Below are 22168 nucleotides of genomic sequence, written 5' to 3'. Positions count from 1 at the left end.
GTAAACACAGAGCTATTATAGGGGCGAGGAGATGAAGAAGGACACGCACCGATCTTTTAAAGCCACACACTTGAAGAAGAATAACTTTCTGATAGAAAACAAATGAAAGAAGCATTTAAAGCAATAACAGCTGAATTTAGGGACTCAAAATAATTTGATTCCCAGAGTTTAATCCACAAATAGAAAGACCTTTCAGGTTTGCTGGAGTGGTGATCTGATTAAGCCCAGTGAATTTTAGGTTCCTGAATCTTTGGTATCCTTGGGTGATGCTACTAATTTTTAAGATACTGTCCTTTTCAAAGACCAAAAACATAACATTGATATAATCGATCAAATGTAATAAAACACAATCAATAAGATCAAATACCTAACAAACCATAGGCACATGACAGAGGTGAATAAATGGTCCCAGGAATTGCAACTGTAATAACATAATGTCTACCAGGTAAAGGAGAGATTCTTAGAGAAGAAGTGGAGGAAAAGACAGAAGGAGGAGAGCCACAGGACTTGCAGAGCCAAAAGGGAGAATCAGATAGCTCATTTTGAAGGGACATTATGAATGCCCCTTTGTTTTGGTCTCTGGAGACACAGAGACATTAAAATGGGGGGTGGGGGGGTGGGGGGGAGGTCTAAGTTTAAAATATTTCTTAACCAAAATATTTAGAGGAGCAAAAAAAAAAAAAATTTAAGTGGATTCTTCTGTCCTCTTTTATATTGAAGTGTTGTTGATGTATAATATTTTATGTTACAGGTGTGCAATATAGTGATTCACAATTTTTAAAGGTTATATTCCACTTACAAAATATTGGCTACACTCCCTGTATTGTACAGTATAACTCTGCAGTTTATTTTATAAAAGTTTATGCCTCTTAATTCCCTACCCCTGTCTTGCCCCTCTCTCCTCCCCTCTTCCCTCTGGTAACCACTAGCTTGTTCCCTTTATGTGTAAGTCTGCTGCTTTTTTTGTTCCACTCACTAGTTTGTTGTATTTTTTAGATTCCACATATAGGTAGTTATCACATAGTATTTGTCCTCTTACTCTTTTTTAAAAGTCAAAGTGTCAGATTCTACCAAAAAGTTTAAAGCAAATTCCTTATTCTGGGAGGATACAATCACTGAAGCTTCTGAGGCATCTTTTGGAAGCTACTTGTGGACAAACCTCCTTTTCTACCTCTGGGCATCTTCCCTCTCACAAGAACGGCAGAACAGCTCAGAAAGCATCTAGCAGTTGCAAAACCTAACTGTAATCAAATTATAATAGTCACCCAGCTGACAATGAATTGGAAGGGGGAATGAAAGCCCATCAGAATGCCGTAAAACAGAAATGCGCATAAGCTGATGTAATCAAAGTTAGTAACAAGGACCATGAGATTGATCAAAAATGAACAACTGTTTCCTGGGAAGCATTTGCGACTGTGTCCCTCCAGCTTAACTGCCTCCCTCTGCTAAGGCGATGCAGCTCACAGAACTGTTGAGGGCAGCTCGGACACACAGCCTGTCCGGGGTGTCCTGGGGGCTCCAGCTTCCCTCCACGGAACAGAGACCAGCCACATCACACGGATGAGAATTGACAAGAACGCACAACCGAGAGCCGTCCTAAGCAAGGAGCCGCTATCTGGCTTCCCATGATCTTCTGACAGGCTGCCAAAAAAGATGTTAACTCTTCCAACTCCAGAAATTCTGCTGCAAGAGAACCCATGGAAGGAAGGAAGGAAGAGAAAGAAAGGGAGAAAGAAAAAAAAACTGTACACTAAAACTCATCGACTGGAGAGAAGAGGGTTTCCATTTAGAAAAACAAACTTCTGGAAGCCAATACAAAAGAAATGTACAATACGATCCCAGATGAGACTTCTCTCGATGTGCCCGGAACTCATTTCTAACAGCGTCAATCCCAAAAAAGAGAAACAAGGAGGTGAACTTGCTGACAATGAGAAGTGCATTTGGCCAAGTCCATGCCCCACACCGAATGGAACGAAAAAGTCAAACAAAGTGGCTCGCTGGGTGAAAATTAATTTCATCTTAAATACTTTCCACTTTCATAACATGCAATGTTATTAGTAACAGGCATGCTGAGGGGGAATGTGTATTTTTAAATGTAATCTTTGTGTGAATGATACCTCTTTTATGTAAACACAAGAGATTTTCTGAGGACTGGAACAACTGTATTGAAGATTGAAGTTACAAAAATATGACAACCATCACCCTTTGCCATCATCTCCAGGGAAGTCATTTTTAAACAGGCCAGGCGTTGGCAGAGATTCGGAAACAAAAGTTTAAAGCCTTTTTTAAGACACTGGAGGGGAAAAGAGACTTCACCCTTAGATAAATTCAAGCGGCACTTCTCCAAAAGTTAATTAGCCAAATCTGCACAGGGCTTGCTCTGTTCTCTAGAAGAAAATCAATGGCCAGTTCTCCCTAACCTGTGAAAAGCAAGTTAAACAGGAGAAGGGGAAAATGTCCTTTTCCGCACGGTATTTCTTTTTGTTACTGAAGTCCCAGGTGGCACCACTGGTAAAGAACCCACCTGCCAATGCAGGAGACCTAAAGGACACAGGTTCAGTCCCTGGGTTGGGAAGATCCCCTGCAGGAGGCCATGGCAACCTACTCCAGTATTCTTGCCTGGAGAGTCCCATGGCAGAGGAGCCTGGTGGGTTACAGTCCATGAGGTCGCGTAAGAGTCGGATGCAACTGAAACAACTCAGCACTCACAATTTCCGATGTTGTTTACAATGTTGTATTAGTTTTAAGTGTACAGCAAAGTGAGTCAGTTATACAGATACATATATATATATATATATCATAAATATACGTTATATATTTATATATATTCTTCTCCAGATTCTTTTCCATTATAGGTTGTTAGAAGATACTGAGTATAGCTCCCTGTGCTATACAGAAGCTCCTTGTTGTTTACCTCTTTTAAATGTAGTTGTATGTATATGTTAATCTCAGACACCTTATTTATCTCTTTCCCCACCCATATAGCATTTCTTTTTAGGAAAAAAAAAATCCTACTTGATAGGATCCCAGGGGTGGGTGACATTTGCATGAAAGCCGCAAGGGGCAGAGGGAGCAGGGAAAGGCTGACAGTGAATGATTCACTTTGCGAAGTGGTGACCGGCGCACCCCGGGGTGGGTCAGGCATGGCCCAGCCTCAGCCATCACCTGTCTGCCCCAGACCGAGGGGCTAGACTTTCCCCCAGATGATAGATGTCTTGGGCTTGAAGAAGCTGGCACAAGGCACAGGAGAAGGATATTCTCATCAACACTGACTTTGGGCCACTCAAGGCTTCAGTCAGACGCAGGGAAGGCAGGGGGACAAACTGCTGGGCCCTCAGCCAGAGCAGGAACCCCCTGGCCTGAAGATTGGAGCAGAGCTGGCTGCAGTTCCGGGCCTTCGTGAGGGGCTCTGTGGGATCCTGAGCCATCCCTTCTGGAGGGGGAGAGCCATCCTACCTCTGAGAGCTTTCCAGGCGCCCTCCTTGAGCATATCTGTGGAGAAATGGATTCCAGGCGCCAAAGGGGATTCAGAGTGGAAAAAATAAGACTTCTCCAAAATGACTGCCAACGAGGCTCCACGTGTGATTTGCAGAGCCTGCCAGACCCCCTCTAAGACAGCAGCTCCTCATCCTCACGGTTCCACCTCCCTCTCTCGAAAACCACACCTGCTCTCTCCCTCTTTTTTTTTTGGCCATCCTCACGGGTAGATGGGATCTTAGTCCTCCGCGCCCCTGCCCCAACCCCACACCAGGGATTGAATCTGTGCCCCCTGCATCGAAAGCACAGAGTCTTAACCACTGGACCACCAGGAAGTCCCCCACGTGTGCTCTTAGATTCCACGTCCACTGTCCTGAATGGGCTCTCAGCTCCGACCCTCCAACCCAGACCCCTGGGGCCCCCTCCCTCTTCAGGGTGCCCCCCTGTTCCCGTGTGCTGACCCGGGGATGGGTGTCCGGCCCTACCTCACGCCTGTGTCCAAAAGCGAAGTCCTCACGTCGGACCGGAGCCTTGCTCCCTCCCCGGTCTCCAGGCTTTGAGGGGTGGCAGCGGGGACCTGAGAGAGCCCAGCCCTGCTTCTCCCAGGCCCGGTGTCCTTGGCTCTCCCCTGCCCTTGCTCGCGGCCAGCCCCGAATTCTTTCATGTCTCCAGCAGCTCCCCTGTCCTCTCTCCTTCCCTGCTCCATGGCCACGGGTCCCTTCTGGCTGTAAAAATCAGGACCTTGGCCCATCACAGCTATTTGTGCTCAGAAACAGAGATAAGCCAAGATAAGGAGGAGCCCGGGCCATGGCAGGATCGCCGGCACCTGGCCTTTTCCTGCAGGCTCACTCAGCGGCCCACACATCCACAGCCGCCCCCCGCACACACACCCAGTAAAACTCAGCTCTGCCAACTTGCTGCCTTCCTCCTGTTTGCACTGAGACGTGTTTCACTCTGACGGTGGCGTGGAAATCGTCTCCCATTTGTGTCATGTTTTGTAAGAACTAGCGAGCAGGGGACAATCTTTGGCAAGGTGTTGGGGGGAGCCTCTTCGTTTTCCTCACAGTTAACTGTTCCTAAAGCTTCCCTTGAAAGAAAACCAAGTTTAGTGCTTGCTGTGGACTGAACCACATCCCCCTGTCTCTGAAATTCAGGTGTTGATGCCACAATGGATGGGATTTGGAGATGGGACTTTGGGGAGGTAATTAGGTCATGAGAGTAGAGCACCCACGATGGGATTCATGCCCTTATAAGAAGAGACACGAGAGCGCTCACTTCCTCTCCTCTCTCTCCTCTCTCCCTTCTCTCTCCTCTCTCCCCTCTCTCTCTCTCTCTCTCTCTCTTTCTCTCTCGTCTCTCTCTCGTCTCTCTCTCCCCGTCTCTGTATCTCTCTCTCTCCTCTCTCACCTCTCTCTCCTCTCTCTCCCTCTCTCTCTCTGTCTCTCCTCTCTCTCTCTCTGTCTCTCCTCTCTCTTACCTCTCTCTCTCCCCTCTCTCCTCTCTCTCCTCTCTGTCTCTCTCTCTCCTCTCTCTCTCCCCTCTCTCCCCTCTCTCCTCTCTTACCTCTCTCTCCCCCCCTCTGTCTCTCTCTGCTCTCTCTCTCTCTCCCCCTCTCTCTGCTCCCTCCTCTCTCTCTCCCCACCCCTCTCTCTCCCCTCTCCCCTCTCACTCTCTCCTCTTTCTCTCTCTCTTCTCTCTCTCCTCTCTCTCTCTCTCCTCTCTCTCTCTCTCCTCTCTCTCTCCATGTCTCCTCTCCCCCAACCCTCCTGTCTCTCTCTGTCCTCTCTCTCTCCCCTCTCTCTCCCCTCCTCCCCCTCTCTCCTCTCTCTCTCCATCTCTCCTCTCCCCCAACCCTCCTGTCTCTCTCTGTCCTCTCTCTCCTCTCTCTCCCTCTGTGTGTGTGTGTGTGTGTGTCTCTCTGTCTCTGCCATGTGAAGACACAGCAAGAAACCAATTATCTGCAGCCTGAAAAGAGGGCCCTCACCAGACCTCACCTAGACCATGCTGCCACCCTGATCTCAGACTTTGCTGCCTCCAGAGCTGTGAGAAATAAATGTCTGTTGTTTAAGCCACCTACTCCATGGTCGTTTTGCTATAGCAGCCCCAGTTAAGACAGAGTTTCTTATATAAAACAAAGACTCAGGACTTCCCTGGTGGTGCAGTGGTTAAGAATACACCTTGCAATGGAGGCTCTGGGAAGGGGCTAGAAGGTAAAGCGTCTGCCTGCAGGGCAGGAGACCCGGGTTCGATCCCTGGGTCAGCAAGATGCCCTGGAGAAGGGAATGGCAACCCACTCCAGTATTCTTGCCTGGGAAATCCCTTGTACCCAGAAGCTTGGCAGGCTACAGTCCATGGGAGTCACAGTCAGACACGACTGACTAACTTTTACTTTCACTTTCACTTTGCAATGGAGGGGACGTGGGTTCCCTCCCCGGTCAGGGAACTAAGATCCCACATGCCACAGGGCAACTAAGCCAGTGCTCCACAACTACCAAGCCCCCGAGCTAAGAGTACTGAGCCTGAGTGCCACAACTAGAGAGAATCCGCAAAGCGCAACAAAGATCCCACATGCTGCAACTAAGACCCAACACAGCCAAATGCAATAAATAAATATTTCAGAATAAATAAATAAAATAGGAAGGGCTACAGAGTTGGATACAACTGAGCACACACTCACACAGAGAGAGAATGAGTAAGAGAGAGAATCAGTCCCCTTCCTCCTCATTCTGTCTTCTTCCAACAAAAATAATAATACTATTAATAATGTCACTTTCAACTCAACTCAGTGTTTAATATTTGTCTCCCCTACTAGACTATAAACTCCATGAGAGCAGGGCCACTACACACAGCCACTTAGTTTTTGCACTAAACCACACAAGGGGGTGCGTTTCATATTAAACTTCAGTGTGAATGGCACTCCCCAGAGCCCTGCATAGCTGGCCTTTTCACCGATTCACTTCCAACATCTGGCATGGAGCCCAGCACACAGTAGGTGCCCAAAACTCCTTGGTTGAATTGCTTTCAACAACTCATATTTCACTCATTTATGGTAGATGTTTCCATCATAGCAGTAAAGTATAGGTTGGTGATTGAGATTATACAACTGTCTACTGGCAACCTTAAAAAATCAAAACAATGTCTGCAGGCACTTTCACTCAGTCCTCAGCATGACCCCCTGGTTATTTCAGCAGTCTACTGAATGCAGTCACTCCAACACTTTTCCTTCCCAGCTGACAAAAAGAAATCTCCCTCATTCTCAGTCTTCAGTTTTGTACTCAGTACAGAAGCCACGTTGGCGCCCAAAGGTCCTAAGTTGCTCCACTGAGCTTCAAGGCCCTTGGAGAGTCTTGATATTGGGGTAGATCAGAGACTTGGAATCAGGCAGGGCTGAGTCCAGCTCCACGGCCCACTGGCTTCACAGCCCTGGGGTAAGTTACTTACCCTCCCTGAGCCTAAATTCTCCTTCCCACAATAAGCTCCTACTTCAGGTCTGAAATGATTATTAATAGATGAGATAGAACCTCTAACTCAGAGGTAACCAATGGTGATTCCTGATCCTTCCATCCAAGAGCAGTGTTCCCTGCCACTCAGGCCTCTGCCTGAGCCAGCTGACTGCCCTCCACGTGACACACACGCACACAACAGTCACACCGCGGCGTCTCTGAGGCTGGCAGGCACCCAGCCAAACCTCCATCCCAAGACATCTGGCAGTGGGGTGGCGAGGCCAGCCTCCAGCATCAAGGAGAGCAGAGTAGACCGCACAAGGATCGCAGGGATCAAAGCCTGCCCCAGGGCAGACACCACACCTGGCTCTGTCCCCAAGCCCAGCACAGAGCTTGCTGTGTTGGGTTGATGACGGAGGAATGAGTGAACGGGTGAATGAATAAATCCTTATCTGACCTTCCTGTGTATATGAAGCAGACAGGCCTTCCCTCAGTTCACTTCAGTCACTCAGTCGTGTCTGACTCTTTGCGACCCCATGAACCGCAGCATGCCAGGCCTCCCTGTCCATCACCAACTCCCAGAGTCCACCCAAACCCATGTCCATTGAGTTAGTGATGCCATCCAACCATCTCATCCTCTGTTGTCCCCTTCTCCTCCCACCTTCAATCTCTCCCAGCATCAGGGTCTTTTCAAATGAGTCAGTTCTTCGCATCAGGTGGCCAAAGTATTGGAGTTTCAGCTTCAACATCAGTCCTTCCAATGAATATTTAGGACTGATTTCCTTTAGGATGGACTGGTTGGATCTCCTTGCAGTCCAAGGGACTCTCAAGAGTCTTCTCCAACACCACAGTTCAAAAGCATCAATTCTTCAGCACTCAGCTTTATTTATAGTCCAACTCTCACATCCTACACATAACTGGAAACACCATAGCCTTGACTAGATGGACCTTTGTTGGCAAAGTAATGTCTCTGCTTTTTAATATGCTGTCTTCTTTAATATGCTGGTCATAACTTTCCTTACTTCCTTCCAATAACTAAGCATCTTTTAATTTCATGGCTGCAGTCACCATCTATAGTGATTTTGGAGCCCAAAAAAATAAAGTCTGACACTGTTTTCACTGTTTCTCTATTTGCCGTGAAGTGATGGGACCAGATGCCATGATCTTCATTTTCTGAATGTTGAGTTTTAAGCCAACTTTTTCACTCTCCTCTTTCACTTTCATCAACAGGCTCTTTAGTTCTTCTTCACTTTCTGCTATAAGGGTGGCATCATCTGCATATCTGAGGTTGATATTTCTCCCAGCAATCTTGATTCCAGCTTGTGCTTCATCCAGCCCAGAATTTCTCATGATATACTCTGCATGTAAGTTAAATAAGCATGGTGACAGTATATAGCCTTGACATACTCCTTTTCCTATTTGGAACCAGTCTGTTGTTCCATGTCCAGTTCTAACTGCTGCTTCCTGACCTGCATACAGATTTCTCAAGAGGCAGGTCAGGTGGTCAGGTCAGGCCTTCCCTGGACTCCAACAAAATACTTTACTCAGAACCCTCCCTCCCCACCTATCTGGAATTTTCTTGCCTCCTGTCCTCGGCCTGGCTGATCTCACCCTATTCAAGGGCTAGCTGAAGTCCTGTGTCTTCCAGGAAGCTTCCCCAGTTATTCCAGCCAGCGGTTCTTGCTCTCTACCTCTCTCAGCTCCTTAATTGTCTCATTCATGTTTGGCCAGTCTCTACCACTGTCCTTCTTTCTCCCCACCCATCTTGAAGACAGGGACTAAGAGGTCTATACTTCTGTGCTATCCCCCACCAAGCACTGTGCTGAGAATGTAGAAGCTTGTGATAACTATGGATTGCTTGATGGAAGCGTCATGCCATTCTTAGCAAGCTCATGAAGTATCACAGCTGAGGGATGCGAGGGGGCCCTCTTTCTCCATATGAAAATGAGGTGAGCCTGAAGTTATGTGGCTTCTCCAGGGCACAGGATTAGGCATCTGAAAACAGAGATCCTGTAAGTTCAAATCCTACTGAATTCTCTTCATCCTCTTTAAAAAGGCCACTTCAGCTCTTGAGATTGTATTTCTCCATCTACAGCATTCACACCAAGATGCAGAACTAACCCTCCTCTTCTCTGAACTCCCTGAGTAGCTCGCTGAATGCCGTGCTGTGCTATCATCAGACCACCCCCAGGAAGACTTGCTCTGGTGATGCGGGAAACACCCCTTCTGTGCTTATCAAGAACGCCATCACCTCGCCTTCCAGAAGAATGATCTAGGGCAGTGGTTCTCAATCTTTGGTTCTGTGTCAGAATCAACACAGGCGGGAGGGTGGGTGGCAGTGTGAAATGTTGATGCCAGAGCGTGCACGTAATCCAGACATCTGGATATTTGACAGATCCCCCAGCGATTCAGAGAACAATGAAAATCGAGTTTTGGGTTTTCTTTAAGTACATTTATACTGTTTCTGTTTGTTTTTTAATTATGTATTTATTTGGCTGCATTGGGTCTTAGTGCGGCACGCAGGATTTCTGTTGGAGGCCCACGGACTCTCCAGTTGCGGTGCACGAGCTTAGTTGCTCCACAGCACGTGGGATCTTAGTTCCCTGACCAGAGATCGAACTCGAGTTCCCTACCTTGCAAGGCAGATTCTTAACCACTGGACCACCAGGGGAGGTCCCAAGACTCGCGGATTGAAGTACAGCTTCCCTAACCTGCAAAGCAAGGGCACGAACAAGGGAGCCCTGTGATACCCTTCAGCCATGTTTTAATAGCAGAGTGCGAAACCCTGGTTAACTGACTTTAACTCAGCTTGTTTTGTTCCTGTGGGAGATGTTTTCAGGCAACAGGCATGGATTAACCTGGCAGCACTCAACTGCAGCCGACGAGTCCCACAGAAGTCCTCATCTCGCACAGAGCACCCACGAGACCTGGTTGAGGCAATTGTACAGAGATTCTGACTTCCTTAGAGTGGTCCCTCTGGAGGTGACCCTGACCTTCCTAACATCACAGGAAAGGCGTCTGGGGGCTGAGGGTATCGCCTTACAAAAGCCAAATCAGACGAAGAATCTGAACCCTAAAACGCCCATCATGGCCTAAAACGCCACTCAGTCTTGACGTTCAGGCCTGCTAGACCCAATAAATCGCTTTTCCGGCATCTACTCTGGTGAAGACTTTTCAGGGACTTATTATGCAAAGCTGCCTAAGCAAGACGGAATTTATATTGAACCTGGCCATGATTTCTGAGCTGCCACTGGGTGTTCTGATGACATACACAACTCAGGGTGGAAGTCAAGGGGCTGCCAAGGACAGGAGACTGGAGGCAGGAGGAAAACAGAGTGATTCCTTCCAGTAAATAATGGGAGGGTGGGGGCGGGGAGTCGGAAGAGGAGGATGCTCTGGGGAGGAAGAAGACCGCCGCTTTTCTGGTGTCCAAGGTTTGCCTTTCAAATGGCATCCAGACGTGACAAAATAAATCTCTCCTCTGGAGCCTAAAGAATGTGTAGAATGCAACCAACTTTCAAAAGTGGGGGAGGGGGATGCTTTATTTAGGGTGAAGCATACTTAGAAAACACACACCCATCACATCCTCATTCATTGATTAAGCAAGTATCTTTAGTTTCTCTGGTTCATAGACTGAGTCCTCTCTGAAACCCCAGCTGTGTGCTGGGCACCAGCATGCTGTCTCCCGAGTGTGATTGCCAAGAGAAGCCGACCATGGATTAGAGTCAAGTCTTGGGCAAATACATCCTCAGACCCCATCTTTCCCGCTGGAGTAGAAGAGCCTCAGCGCTGCCCTCCCCAGTAAAAGGAATATTCGTCTGGCATTTAAAATACAGCCACAAAGAACACGTGCTCTGTAGTCAATTCTCAGTGCAGCAGACCAAGTGATCTTTTTAAAATGAAATCTGATCATGGCATTCTCCTCCTTAAATCCCTCCAATGGCCTCAGTGCACTTAGAATATAATGTGAACAACTTCCTGTGGCTATGGGGCTGTGCCCAACTTTCCTCCTTCATCTTGTCTCCTGCCCCCTCGTCCCTGCACTTCTTCTGTCCCTCTAATAAACCAAAATCACCTCACCTCAGGACCTTTGCACATGCTTTTTCCTGTTTCTGGTATATGATTCTTCCAGATCTCGTGGCTGGCTTCTCTTTTATTTAATCTAGGGTAGCCCAACCTACTCTCCTCTTGTGCTAACTCTTACTATCTCATATTCTTTTTTTTTTTTTTTTCCAAACTATCTATCACTCTCAAAAAAAGTCTTTCTGTTTTCTCTTGGCCTGCTGATCATTGCCACATAACAAAACTGTGAACCCTGGATGAGCAAGGTCTTTATCTCACTGCCTACAGCTGGATCCCCTACACATAACACAGGGTTGGCACATAGGAAATGCTCATCAGATAACGCTGAACAAATAGAGAAAGATCCAGGCCAACCTGCAGCAGAGAGTTTGCAGGGTGTGGAAGCCCAGCCTTCTGGGGGACAAGAAGGTCAGTGCTAGGGAGAGGCTCCCAGCAATGCAAGAATCACACCAGCATCTTCTCACTTGTGATCTTCCCAATAGACTCAGCAGGTTAGACAGTGGGGGAGTCTACTATCCATGCCCAAATCCTGCTCATGACCCCACAATGCCACCTACACAACCCAAAGCCTGAAGAGAAGTGGGGCCAAGCGGATAAACGCTGCCATTCATGCCATCAGCCACTCCTTTCTACGCCCGAAAAAGGACATTCCAGGACTGATATCGGCACTGTAAAGCAGCAGTGGCCAGAACATGGTCTCCAGAGTAATTTGCTCCAGTTCCCTGAAAGGGACTCTCTCTGAATTAACCTCCTCTGCATGTTCTTTCTTACAGAGCAGATCCGTGTCCTCGTCCAGAGCCCAGAGCCCACGGGTGGTGGCCGGGGCAGGATCAGCATGGGGGTGGGGAAGCACCACTGGACGGGAAATCAATGGGAACCTGAAGGTCATCTGGAGGGCGCTGTCTCCCCATCATGCACCTGCTGGGATGGGATTTGTGGTCCTGACCCTGCTTGGGGGCCTCTGCCTTCCTGTCAGAGTTGGTTAAAATCAGCCTGCAGAAGCAAACGCCCTGCAGACTGAGTGATCTCTGGGCTGTCCTTCTAAGGGACGTCAAGCCGAACAAAGGAGAACTGAGTCTCATTTAACCTGCTGCAAGGTTGAGAGTCACCCCAATTTCTCTTGGCAGCCCCCTGGGAAAACTGTCTCAGGTCTGCTGTTTTTGGAGGCACAAAGCTGTAAACCTTTTAATAAGGACAGAACGAAGCCAGGCTAATATGATCAGCCTGTCCTGAAATTTAAATTCTCTGGTGGAAGAGGTAGAAATATCTTGAAAACTCAAAACCAAACTGAAAGGTGAGTGCACTCTAGAAATACCTAAATACCTCATGACCTCTACATCCCAGGATAATGACAAAGGACATCAAAACCTCCATCCTGCTTGAAGGAGGTCTGTTTTTCTTCCCATCCCTACAAGAATCAGGAAACATGAATGTGTTTAGAACCTGATTCTCCTTTCCTCATGGACCTATTTTCCCAAGTCCTCTCCCTTCCTTCCCTCCTCGCTACCTCCCTTCCTTCCTTCATTCCTTTTCCCCTCCCTTCCTCTCCTCCCATGCCTTTCCCCATTTTCTTCCCTCAGTCTTTCTACCTCATCAAGAGTCACTTAACATATAGGACGGGAGAAAAGCATTCAGGCCACATCCATAACCCAAAAGTTGAAGATGACTCTGGTATAAAAATGAGAATGAGGGACTCCCATGGCAGTCCAGTGGTTAAGAATCCAAGCTTCCGCTCTTTCCGCCATCTTTGCGTGCTGCCAGAATGGTGCGCATGAATGTCCTGGCTGATGCTCTCAAGAGTATCAACAATGCCGAAAAGAGAGGCAAACGCCAGGTCCTTATTAGGCCGTGCTCCAAAGTCATCGTCAGGTTTCTAACAGTGATGATGAAGCATGGTTACATTGGCGAATTTGAAATCATTGATGATCACAGGGCTGGGAAAATTGTTGTGAACCTCACAGGCAGGCTAAATAAGTGTGGAGTGATCAGCCCTAGATTTGACGTGCAACTCAAAGATCTAGAAAAATGGCAGAATAACCTGCACCCATCCCATCAGTTTGGTTTCATTGTACCGACAACCTCAGCTGGCATCATGGACCATGAAGAAGCAAGACGAAAACATACAGGAGGGAAAATCCTTGGATTCTTTTTCTAGGGATGTAATACATACAAATAAAATGCCTCAGAGCGGGGGAAAAAAAAAAGAATCCAAGCTTCCACTGCAGAGGGCAATTGGTTTGGTTCCTAGTCAGAGAACTAAGATCCTGCATGCCACACACAGTATGGCCAAAAAATAAAAATAAAAACCCTGAGCTTCTAAAATATCCTTCAAAAAATAAAATAAAATTTTTAAATGAAAAAAATAAAAATGAGGAAGAGACACCCTCTACATATTTACAGAGGAATGACAACATGATAATGATCATGGAAATAACAGGGGCAAGGTTTCCATTTACTGGGCACTCACTATGTATGCCAGGCACTGTTCCAAGCACTTCACACGCATAATCTCATTTCATCCTCACAACAACCCCATCTTAATATTTCCTCTTATTCCACAGGTTAGAAAACTGAGGCACAGAGAGTTTTAAGTGATGTGCCTAGGGTTTTAAGTGGCGCTGTGAAGACAGAAGCCCAGGCAATTTCAGTGCAGAAAACCTCATTCTTGGCCACTACGCTATCAGCTCCAATGGGGACACCGCTACCGCTTCGCAGAGAGTAGAGCCTCCAGAACTAGAATGACTTGAGCAACACTTCCTTTTTGGAGGCATCTGGTTTCTCTAGCATCATCACCAGTTTGCTGGGTAATCTTAGTTGTTTCTCTTTGGGAGCCTCTGCACATAGTCCAGAGGTACCCTCCTGTAACAGAGTCACCCTCAGTAACTCCAGAAGTAAGGCGGGGGCTTTCCTGGTGGCTCAGTGGTGAGGAATCTGCAGGAGACGTGGGTTTGAGCCACCTTCCTGAGTCAGGAAGATCCCACATGCCATGGGGCAACTAAACCCACATGCCTCAATTACCAAAGCCCAAGCCCCCGAGAAGCCCATGCTCCACAACAAGAGAAAGCACCGCAGTGAGAAGCCCGATCACAACAACCAGAGAAAAGCCCTCGCAGCAACAAAGACCCAGAACGGCCAAAAATAAATGATTTTTTTTAAAGAAGTAGGTTTATGATGGGGTTGCCTGAGAAGATGCCATCAGAGAAATACAAAATATTACATATGTGGTCTTCTTGGGTGGTGCGGTAGTGGAGAATCTGACTGCAATGCAGGAGACTTGCGTTCAGTCCCTAGGTCAGGAAGATCCCCTGGAGAAGGAAATAGCAACCCACTCCAGTGTTCTTGCCTGGGAAATCCCATGGACAGAGGAGCCTGGTGGGCTACACAAGAGTGTAGCTCCCCCGCCCCCTACAATGGGGTCACAAGAGTCAGACATGACTTAGCAACTAAACCACCATCACCACCACTGTGTGGTTTAGAAACCAAATGCATCCCAAAGGTAGACAGGTGGTTATGGCCTCTGAGAGGCCCTGTGGTTCTGAACATCCACTGCAGGGAGGAAAAGAAAGATTCCAGGTTATCATAGGCTAGAGTCGGATTTAATACTCAGAGTGTTAGAGATCATCTGGTCTGATGCCTTTGTTCTATTGCAAGGAAAATCAACCACCAGAGAAGTGAGGTGACTTCCTCCAGTCACACAACAGCAGGGCTGAGATTCAATCCTCAGTCTTCAGGCTCCTAGTTTAGGAATTTCTCCTCTGTTTACAGAAGGGCCCTGAAAACTATAGTCCCTGGGCCAAATCTGGCCCACCATGAATTTCTATAAATAAAGTTTTATTGGAAGACAGTCACACCCATTCGGTCATGCATTGTCTGTGGCCACTTTCACACTGTAGTCGTAGAACTGAGGGGTTCCAGTAGAGACCACACAGCCTGCAAAGCCTGAAACAATTACCCTCTGGATCTTTACAGAAGAAGTGTGCCGACTCCTGGTTTATAGCATGAGCCTTGAGTAACGAAAAGACTCCATCTTTGAAATGAAAGAAAATAGAATGGGAACCCTAAGAGTCTTAAGCAGATAGTTTTACAATTATCTCAGCTGGGCACAACTTAATAAAAACCCATAAATACAGTTAATAATAAGGAAAACAAGCACTAGCTCACCCTACCTATTTAATAATTATCGTTAACCACAGTGAGCAAACCTCATCGCTGAAAACTTTTTTTTCCAAGCCTCCCTCAAAAGCCCTTTTTCACTTATGAAGCACTCTGAGTCGAAGGGCAAAATGATGCTTCGTACTGTTGCACAGACCTCATTTCCTTCTGGTGAGCTAAAGGCTGCTGCTGAGACAGCAGAGGGATCAGGAGCAGTGCCCCTACCTGGGGTGCTCTCTGTCAAGGAGGAGGCGTCAAAACTCACTCGTCCCCCATCACTCCAAATAAAATTGCAGGAACAACCAGGCACAGCAGATACTCTCACTCATGCCTCTTCTGCCTCTCGTGCCTCCCTGCCTCACTCATCATCTCTGTCCTCTCCAGAAAGTGATCAGGATCAGTACAAGGCTGACAGAAGCATCCCAGCTCTTGGCCGTTTTGATGAGGATGGTCCATCCCGTCGAACAGAGAGGGATGGGACTTGGCCCCTGATGCCTGAGGTGGAATCAAGGCTGGAACCTCGGTTCCAGGTCAGAGATGGAACTTAGGCCCTGTGGGTAGGCAAGTCTCTCAGCCTGGCTGGGCCCCCAGGTCCTGTCTGTAAAATGGAAGAGACTCACCCTCACATATTGTAAAGGATGGACAACAGGCAGAGCCAAATTAGGGATAAGGCAGGCCAGCCAGGCAGCACCACCACCCGCCCCCCATCACCCCTGTCCAATCTCTAAGTCATACTAAAGCACCACCAGGACTGTAGAAAGTTGGAGAGGCTTTTATTTACCAGCATCATCTTAGGCAAAGAACTTCAAGAAGTAGGACCCAGTTTGTATGGAACAGTCCTGGTTCACACTGAGGTCTTTGCGTAAAAGTTAATACCTGCTTTCCCTCTCAAAAGTGCCTTTGCCTTGCTGACAGATGATCAGGTCACCCTATGGATAAGCTGTGTAGAGTCAGAGAACGATAAGGTCCCCCCATTCAGAACTTGTCCGTGATGGCAGTAAGTGGGCTTCTAAGCCAGACAGGTCCAGTTTGGTCAAGAGTCGGGGTGCAGGTCTGGGACTAGAACCGAATTGTTTGGGACAAGAAAGGAGAGACTCCCCCAGCGACCCTGCTTCTCTGGCGGCCCCTTACCCAGCCCTTTGCCTCTTCTTATATTTGTTACATAAATGTTTACAGAATATCAGCCAAAGCCTGGGAGGCCCTGGAGAGAAGAGAGGGCTTCAGAAAGTACTGTAAGAGCAGAGATGTGCCAACGGGTATCTACAACCTGCCTACACTGCTAAGACCTGAGCTGCAATCCCCGGATCAGGTCCGGTCCTGGCCCTTCACAGAGCCTGACCCTGACTCATTCTGGGGGCCCTGACCCAAGTGAAGCTAGAGCCTCCTTCCCATCTTAGAAACTCCTCCTCACGGGGCTGCCCCTCCTCCACCAAGCCTGCTGAAGCCAGGTCTTTCAGGAACTCCGCCATTAAGAGAGCTGAGAGGCAGGCAAAAAGAAAGTTCCAGAAGAGCCAACATGGACCAGAGGCTGAGGTCTGCAGGGAGGAGGGACGGGCAGGGCAGCTGATTAGAGGAAAGGTAACAAAGGAGGAGGTCCTGAATATTCACTGGAGGGACTGATGCTGAAGCTGAAGCTCCAATACTCTGGCCACCTGATGCGAAGAGCCGACTCATTGGAAAAGACCCTGATGCTGGGAAAGACTGAGGGCGGGAGGAGAAGGGGATGACAGAGCATGATGAGATGGTTGGATGACATCACCAACTCAATGGACATGAGTTTGAGTGAACTCCAGGAGTTGGTGATGGACAGGGAGGCCTGGCGTGCTGTGGTTCATGGGGTCACAAAGAGTCGGACACGACTGAGCGACTGAACTGAACTGAACTGAATGAAGGAGAAAGAGGAGAGGGAGGAGGAGGTGGGACAGGAGTCAATATCGCAGAGGGAGCAGCCTGCAGCACAGGCCTGCCCCAGGGCCATCAATATCTCTTCTGAGGACAGGTTATCTGGGGAATTTATGCTCTCTAATAATTACCTTGCAGAGGGTTCCACTTATCTTACCAGAAGAATCTGCCAGTTGCCAGACAACACAGGGTTCTGGCTAATTCCACCCACACTGCCCTCCACCTCCACCCTGGCCCTCCCAGCTTCCCAGCTCCTGTCCTCTGACCTCTAACCTTTCCTTCTCTCTCTGGCCTGAGGGAAGTTGAAAGTAGAAGAGTCTTACAGCGTCCAGCAGGTTGAAGGAGGTTGTGTGTGTCAGGGTGGAGGAGGGGGAGCGGGGGTGGGGGGGGGTGGGCGGGGCAGTGAGCTGGGCCCTATTGATAGACGTGAGAGGGAGGTTGAGGCAGGGCCTGGGGAAGCTGGCAAAGGGCTGCACAGGAAAAGCAAGAGCAGTGCTCTGGGGCAGACCAAGTGGACTATTTTTGTCTTCACCTGACTGATGCCATCAGATCTGGACAGCATTTTTTAAAAAGAAATTTTTGTTGTTGTTGTTATCTTCCCACCTCTCCTTAAAGCCTTCTTGTCCACACCCCCCTGCCCCGCCCCCCAGCCCTCCGATGACACCTCCTCCAGTAATGGTCTGGCTATTCATGCAGTAACCATCATACACTGCCTTGAGGGGCTAGGGTCTCTTTTTTCCCCTTTGGCCTCAGCTTGTGGGATCCTAGTTCCCCAACCAGGGATTGAACCCCCGGCCACAGAGTGAGAGTGTGATGTTCTAACCTAGCCGAGCCAGGGTGCAAGCAGGCAAGTCTGTCTCAGAACTGTGCTCTTCAAACACTCCACTAGCGCTGCCTTGATAGTAAACATTTGCTAATCCATGGGAACGTTTTACATTGTACCCACTGGACTGCAAGGAGATCCAACCAGTCAATCCTAAAGGAAAGCAGTCCTGAATATTCATTGGAAAGACTGATGCTGAAGCTGAAGCTCCAATACTTTGGCCACCTGATGCGAAGAACTGACTCATTGGAAAAGACCCTGATGCTGGGAAAGATTGAGGGCAGAAGGAGAAGGGGACGACAGAGGAAGAGATGGTTGAATGGCATCACCGACTCAATGGGTACGAGTTTGAGTAAGGCCCAGGAGTTGGTGAAGGACAGGGAGGCCTGGCGTGCTGCAGTCCATGGGGTCGCAAAGTCGGACACGACTGAGTGACTGAACTGAACTGAACCTACTTACACCACCCTTTTCTAAAATAATAATATGTATTAAATACTAAGAAAACCAGCTAATGGTCACTGCGCATGTGTAGACGCCAGTCCTCCCCCTCACCCTAGATGGTGACACCATGATCCAACCAGTGCCCAGCTCCCCGCAGCCTGTCTGCCTCGAGACGCCATCCCCCTCCTGGCTGGGGGCCTGCAGCCCCCTCTACAGGCACCCTCTGGTCGTTACAGGGCTGGCTGCTTCTGCTCCTCCTGCTCTGCTCAGCCCACCCCCTCAGAGAGCACCCATTCTTCCCCCATCACTCTGGTTTATGGCCTTTTCAGCACCTTGCCAACTATTAAAACATATTTTATTTATATTTACTTACTAGCTGTCTTCCCCCCGCTTAGATACGTCAGCTCCTTGGAGGAAAGACTGGTCTGGCTTATTCACCCCTGTATGCCCAGTGCCTAAGGCTGGGTACCTGGCAGAGGAGGCACTAAGTATCATGTGGGCACTGGATAAATGATACCCTCTAGGCCTTACACAATACATGGCAGCTGCTCAGCTGGACACTTTCATGTGAACGCAGCTGATCTGTTTGATCTTCATTTACAGTACACAAGGAACCTTGCTGAGTACTTAGTATTTCATTGTACCCCAATGCGGCAGAGACTGTCTTTACCTTTCCCATTTTACAGATGAGGAAACTGAGGCTTGGAGAGCTTACACACTCCCCCAAGACCACACAGAAGTACACTGAGTTCAGCCCCCATCCTGTCTGCCTCCCCGAATCTCTTCCATTGGCCCTTCCGGGTTCTCCCTCTGCCATGCTTCTCCCTGCCAAGTCCCCCCAGGAGTCCTGCACGGTCAGCCACTTGCTCCCTCCCCTCTGCCTCTGGTGGCCTGGGCCAGCCACAGGTGCCAGGGGCAGATCAGAGAGAAGGAAAAGAGTGAGATGGGGTCTGAATACCCTCAGCCACCTCCTCGCTGGGAACTGTTGGGTGGCTGCAGCTTCTACTAAAGGTCCCAGCTCCTGTCGGGCAGCCTCTCCACACACAGCCATCCTCTGCCATCCCAGGGACTGTCCCCTCTCCCCTTGACCTCATCCTGGGGTGCTGCCATCTCCTTGTACTTTCCCCTGTCCACACTTTAATAAATAGCCATCTCCGGGTGAAGCAGCAGCTTTCCGCTGGAACCCCGAGTCTCCAACACGCAAACTCCACCCAGCCTCTGCACCTCCTCCAGACCCCCCACTGCAGTCACTGCCCCCTTGGCTGCCCCTGCTCCCTGCAGCTGCCTCCACCAGGCCCTTCCCCACAGCCTTGGGGCTGTCTCCCTCCAAGACCTATAAATAAATGGTGACTTGCTGGCTGAAGGTTTTCCTGGCAGACTCTGCCCTTTGCCAACCACGGAGGGGGAGAGGGCAGGGACCACAGCCTCTGCCCAGGACTGGAATGGGAAAGCACAGGTGATCGCATCCAGGGCAGGGGTGTCCTTTGCTGGACTGAGGTTCCTTGGTGGCAGCCTGCTGGGGACCCCTCGGATGGTGCGCCGGTAACTCACACAAAGCTGGTGGCCCCCCAGCCTCAGCAATCACACGTGTAATCCTTAAGTGTGGCAGGTATGGGACTCAGCTGCCACGTGTGGACATCCTCCCTGAAACCAACAGATAAGGAGGTTGCAGCTCAAAGAGGACAGGGAACTTAACCAAAGCCACAAAGCTACTAAGTGGCCGAGGAGGGAGATCAAAGTACTTATCAGTCCGTATCCTCAGACTTTAATTTCCCACCAGTCCAGGCGACCTCACAGGCCAGCCCCTTAACTCGGCAAGAAGGTCACAGAATCAAACCCAGTCTGGGGAGGCAGTCCAGAGTCACCAGCCACCCAGGGGCAGAAGGGAGTCAGGTGGAGTGGAGGTATAGGCCAGGGAAGGGAGTGGAGGGCTCCAGGCTGCCTGGAATGACATGCCCCCACCGCTCCTTTCTGCAGAGCCAGCAGGGAGCTGTGTGCTCATCCTGGGGCACACACCAGCATTTCAACAAACCCACCCGCAGGCTCGGACCCTCCGTGTCCATGCTCCAGAGAGTCTCAAGGAAACTCAAGAGGAGGGCGGAGGGACCAAGTGGCAACAAAAAAGGAGAAAGCCTTCCTGCTGTGGGACCTAATATTCCCCATTAACACAATTCAAAGACTAAAGACTTGTTTTCTTTTTTGGAAGGCAATGGCAGAAAAACCACACATTTTTAGTCTTGGGAGTGATTTTTGGAGGATATAGACTCATAATGATGCACACACACACACACACACACCCCAGCTCTGCCACCACACAGCCCAAAATAGTCCAGACTTCAGTCCTGGCTCCTGGGCGCCTGGAGAACCAAGCTCAGCAAAGTCTCCTGACCTTGGTCCACATGACTGCTGGCCGGCTCGTTCCCCAGAGTAACAAAGCACTCCCAGGACCCACAGCAGTGACACCTGCACACCCAGACCATCCCACCCCCACCAGGCCCTGTCTGATGTGTCCTGACAGGACGAGGTCCAATTAGCGAGGACGTTTCCGGTAACCCAGCATGAGATGGGCCCCAAATCTCCAGAGCCTTCCTGAACCTTCTCTCCCCTAGTCCCTCCTAAATCTTAAATCATTGATGTGACGTCTCTAGGTGAATGGCTCCCACAGCATTTTATAGACTGTTTGGAAAACATCCAGAACAGAAAATATTCTTTAAAAAAAAAAGACCATGTTGAAACACAGAACTCAGTTTTAAATCTGTGCACTACTGGAATTTGAATACTTTCACTCTAATCAAAAATATTGCCTGCCCAGGACTTCCCTGGCAGTCCAGTGGTTAAAAGTCTGCGCTCTCAATGCAGGGGGCACAGGTTTGATCCCTGGCCAGGGAACTAAGATCCTGCATGCCACATGGTACTGCCAAAACAAAAAGATTCCCTGATCTTCCCTTTAAATACCAACAATTTAATCTTCCCTGAAGATAGGAGAGGGAGAAGGCAATGGCACCCCACTCCAGTACTGTTGCCTGGAAAATCCCATGGATGGAGGAGCCTGGTAGGCTGCAGCCCATTGGGTTGCTAAGAGTTGGACACAACTGAGCGACTTCACTTTCACTTTCCACTTTCATGCATTGGAGAAGGAAATGGCAACCCACTCCAGTGTTCTTGCCTGGAGAATCCCATGGACAGAGAAGCCTGGTGGGCTGCAGTCCATGGGGTCACACAGAGTCAGCCATGACTGAAGTGACACAGCAGCAAAGATAGGAGAGGGCTTCCCTGGTGGCTCAGCGGTAAAGAATCCACCTACGAATGCAGGAGATTCGGGGTCAATCCCTGGGTCAGAAAGATCGTCTGGAGGAAATGGCAACCCACTCCATTATGTGTGCCTGGGAAATCCCATGGGCAGAGGAGCCTGATGGACTACAGTCCATGGGGTCACAAAGAGTCAGACACAACTTAGCAACTAAACAACAACAGCAAAAGAGCAAAGAGTCAGACGTGACTTAGCGACTGAACAACACAAAAGATAGGAGAATGGCAAACATGATTAGATGGAGTTAATATTCAGAGAAACCGAGAACAAAAGAAGGAAAATCAACATCTTTGCCTTGCTCTGCCCAATGTTGCACATAGAGTAATAAGTTGTGGGAGGCCTGGAGAGGAAGGAAATCAAAACTGTCAGACAGCAGTCATGAGGCAATTTAATGAAGCAGCATCGTCCCATACAAACTGGCTGGGCAAAGACGACCACTAGGGCTGACAAGACATTCCTGGGGATGGCATAGGGCAGAGACAGCTGGGGTCACTTGCCTTGTATTCATTATCTGGCGTGAGGCTCATCAGTGGTAAA

At 49.0% G+C, this 22168-nt stretch overlaps 1 protein-coding gene and 1 pseudogene across 21 annotated transcripts in view; one reads left to right on the top strand and one right to left on the bottom strand.

Annotated features, from left to right (window-relative positions):
* The window catches only part of DPF3 (double PHD fingers 3), a 285381-nt gene that overhangs the window by 170526 nt on the left and 92687 nt on the right, over window positions 1-22168 (bottom strand). For 5 of the 20 annotated variants that reach the window (XR_015134061.1, XM_086319917.1, XM_086319916.1 and 2 more), the window contains exon 1: window positions 3963-4457. The exons of 10 other annotated variants lie outside the window; for them this stretch is intronic. Coding sequence is in view for 8 of the 10 variants with exons in the window: in XM_086319917.1 (XP_086176043.1) it covers window positions 3963-4228 (266 nt within the window). In the remaining 2 variants the exon portion in view is untranslated. Of the gene's footprint in view, window positions 1-3962; window positions 4480-22168 lie in introns of those variants that run through there. 5 more of the 20 variants (XM_086319926.1, XM_086319927.1, XM_086319924.1 and 2 more) reach the window with 3 other exon arrangements.
* LOC147364058 (small ribosomal subunit protein uS8 pseudogene) lies at window positions 10177-13188 on the top strand (annotated as a pseudogene). The gene has a single exon (XR_015134066.1). The product of XR_015134066.1 is annotated as a small ribosomal subunit protein uS8 pseudogene (transcript).

This window comes from Bos grunniens, chromosome 10 (genome assembly GCF_055505025.1).
Source record: "Bos grunniens cultivar Pamir isolate PY7600 chromosome 10, Bosgru_T2T1.0, whole genome shotgun sequence".
In the NCBI taxonomy this organism is placed as follows: domain Eukaryota; kingdom Metazoa; phylum Chordata; class Mammalia; order Artiodactyla; family Bovidae; genus Bos; species Bos grunniens.
The sequence above is the reverse complement of the archived record's forward strand: the minus strand, read 5'-3'. Positions and strand labels throughout refer to the sequence as shown.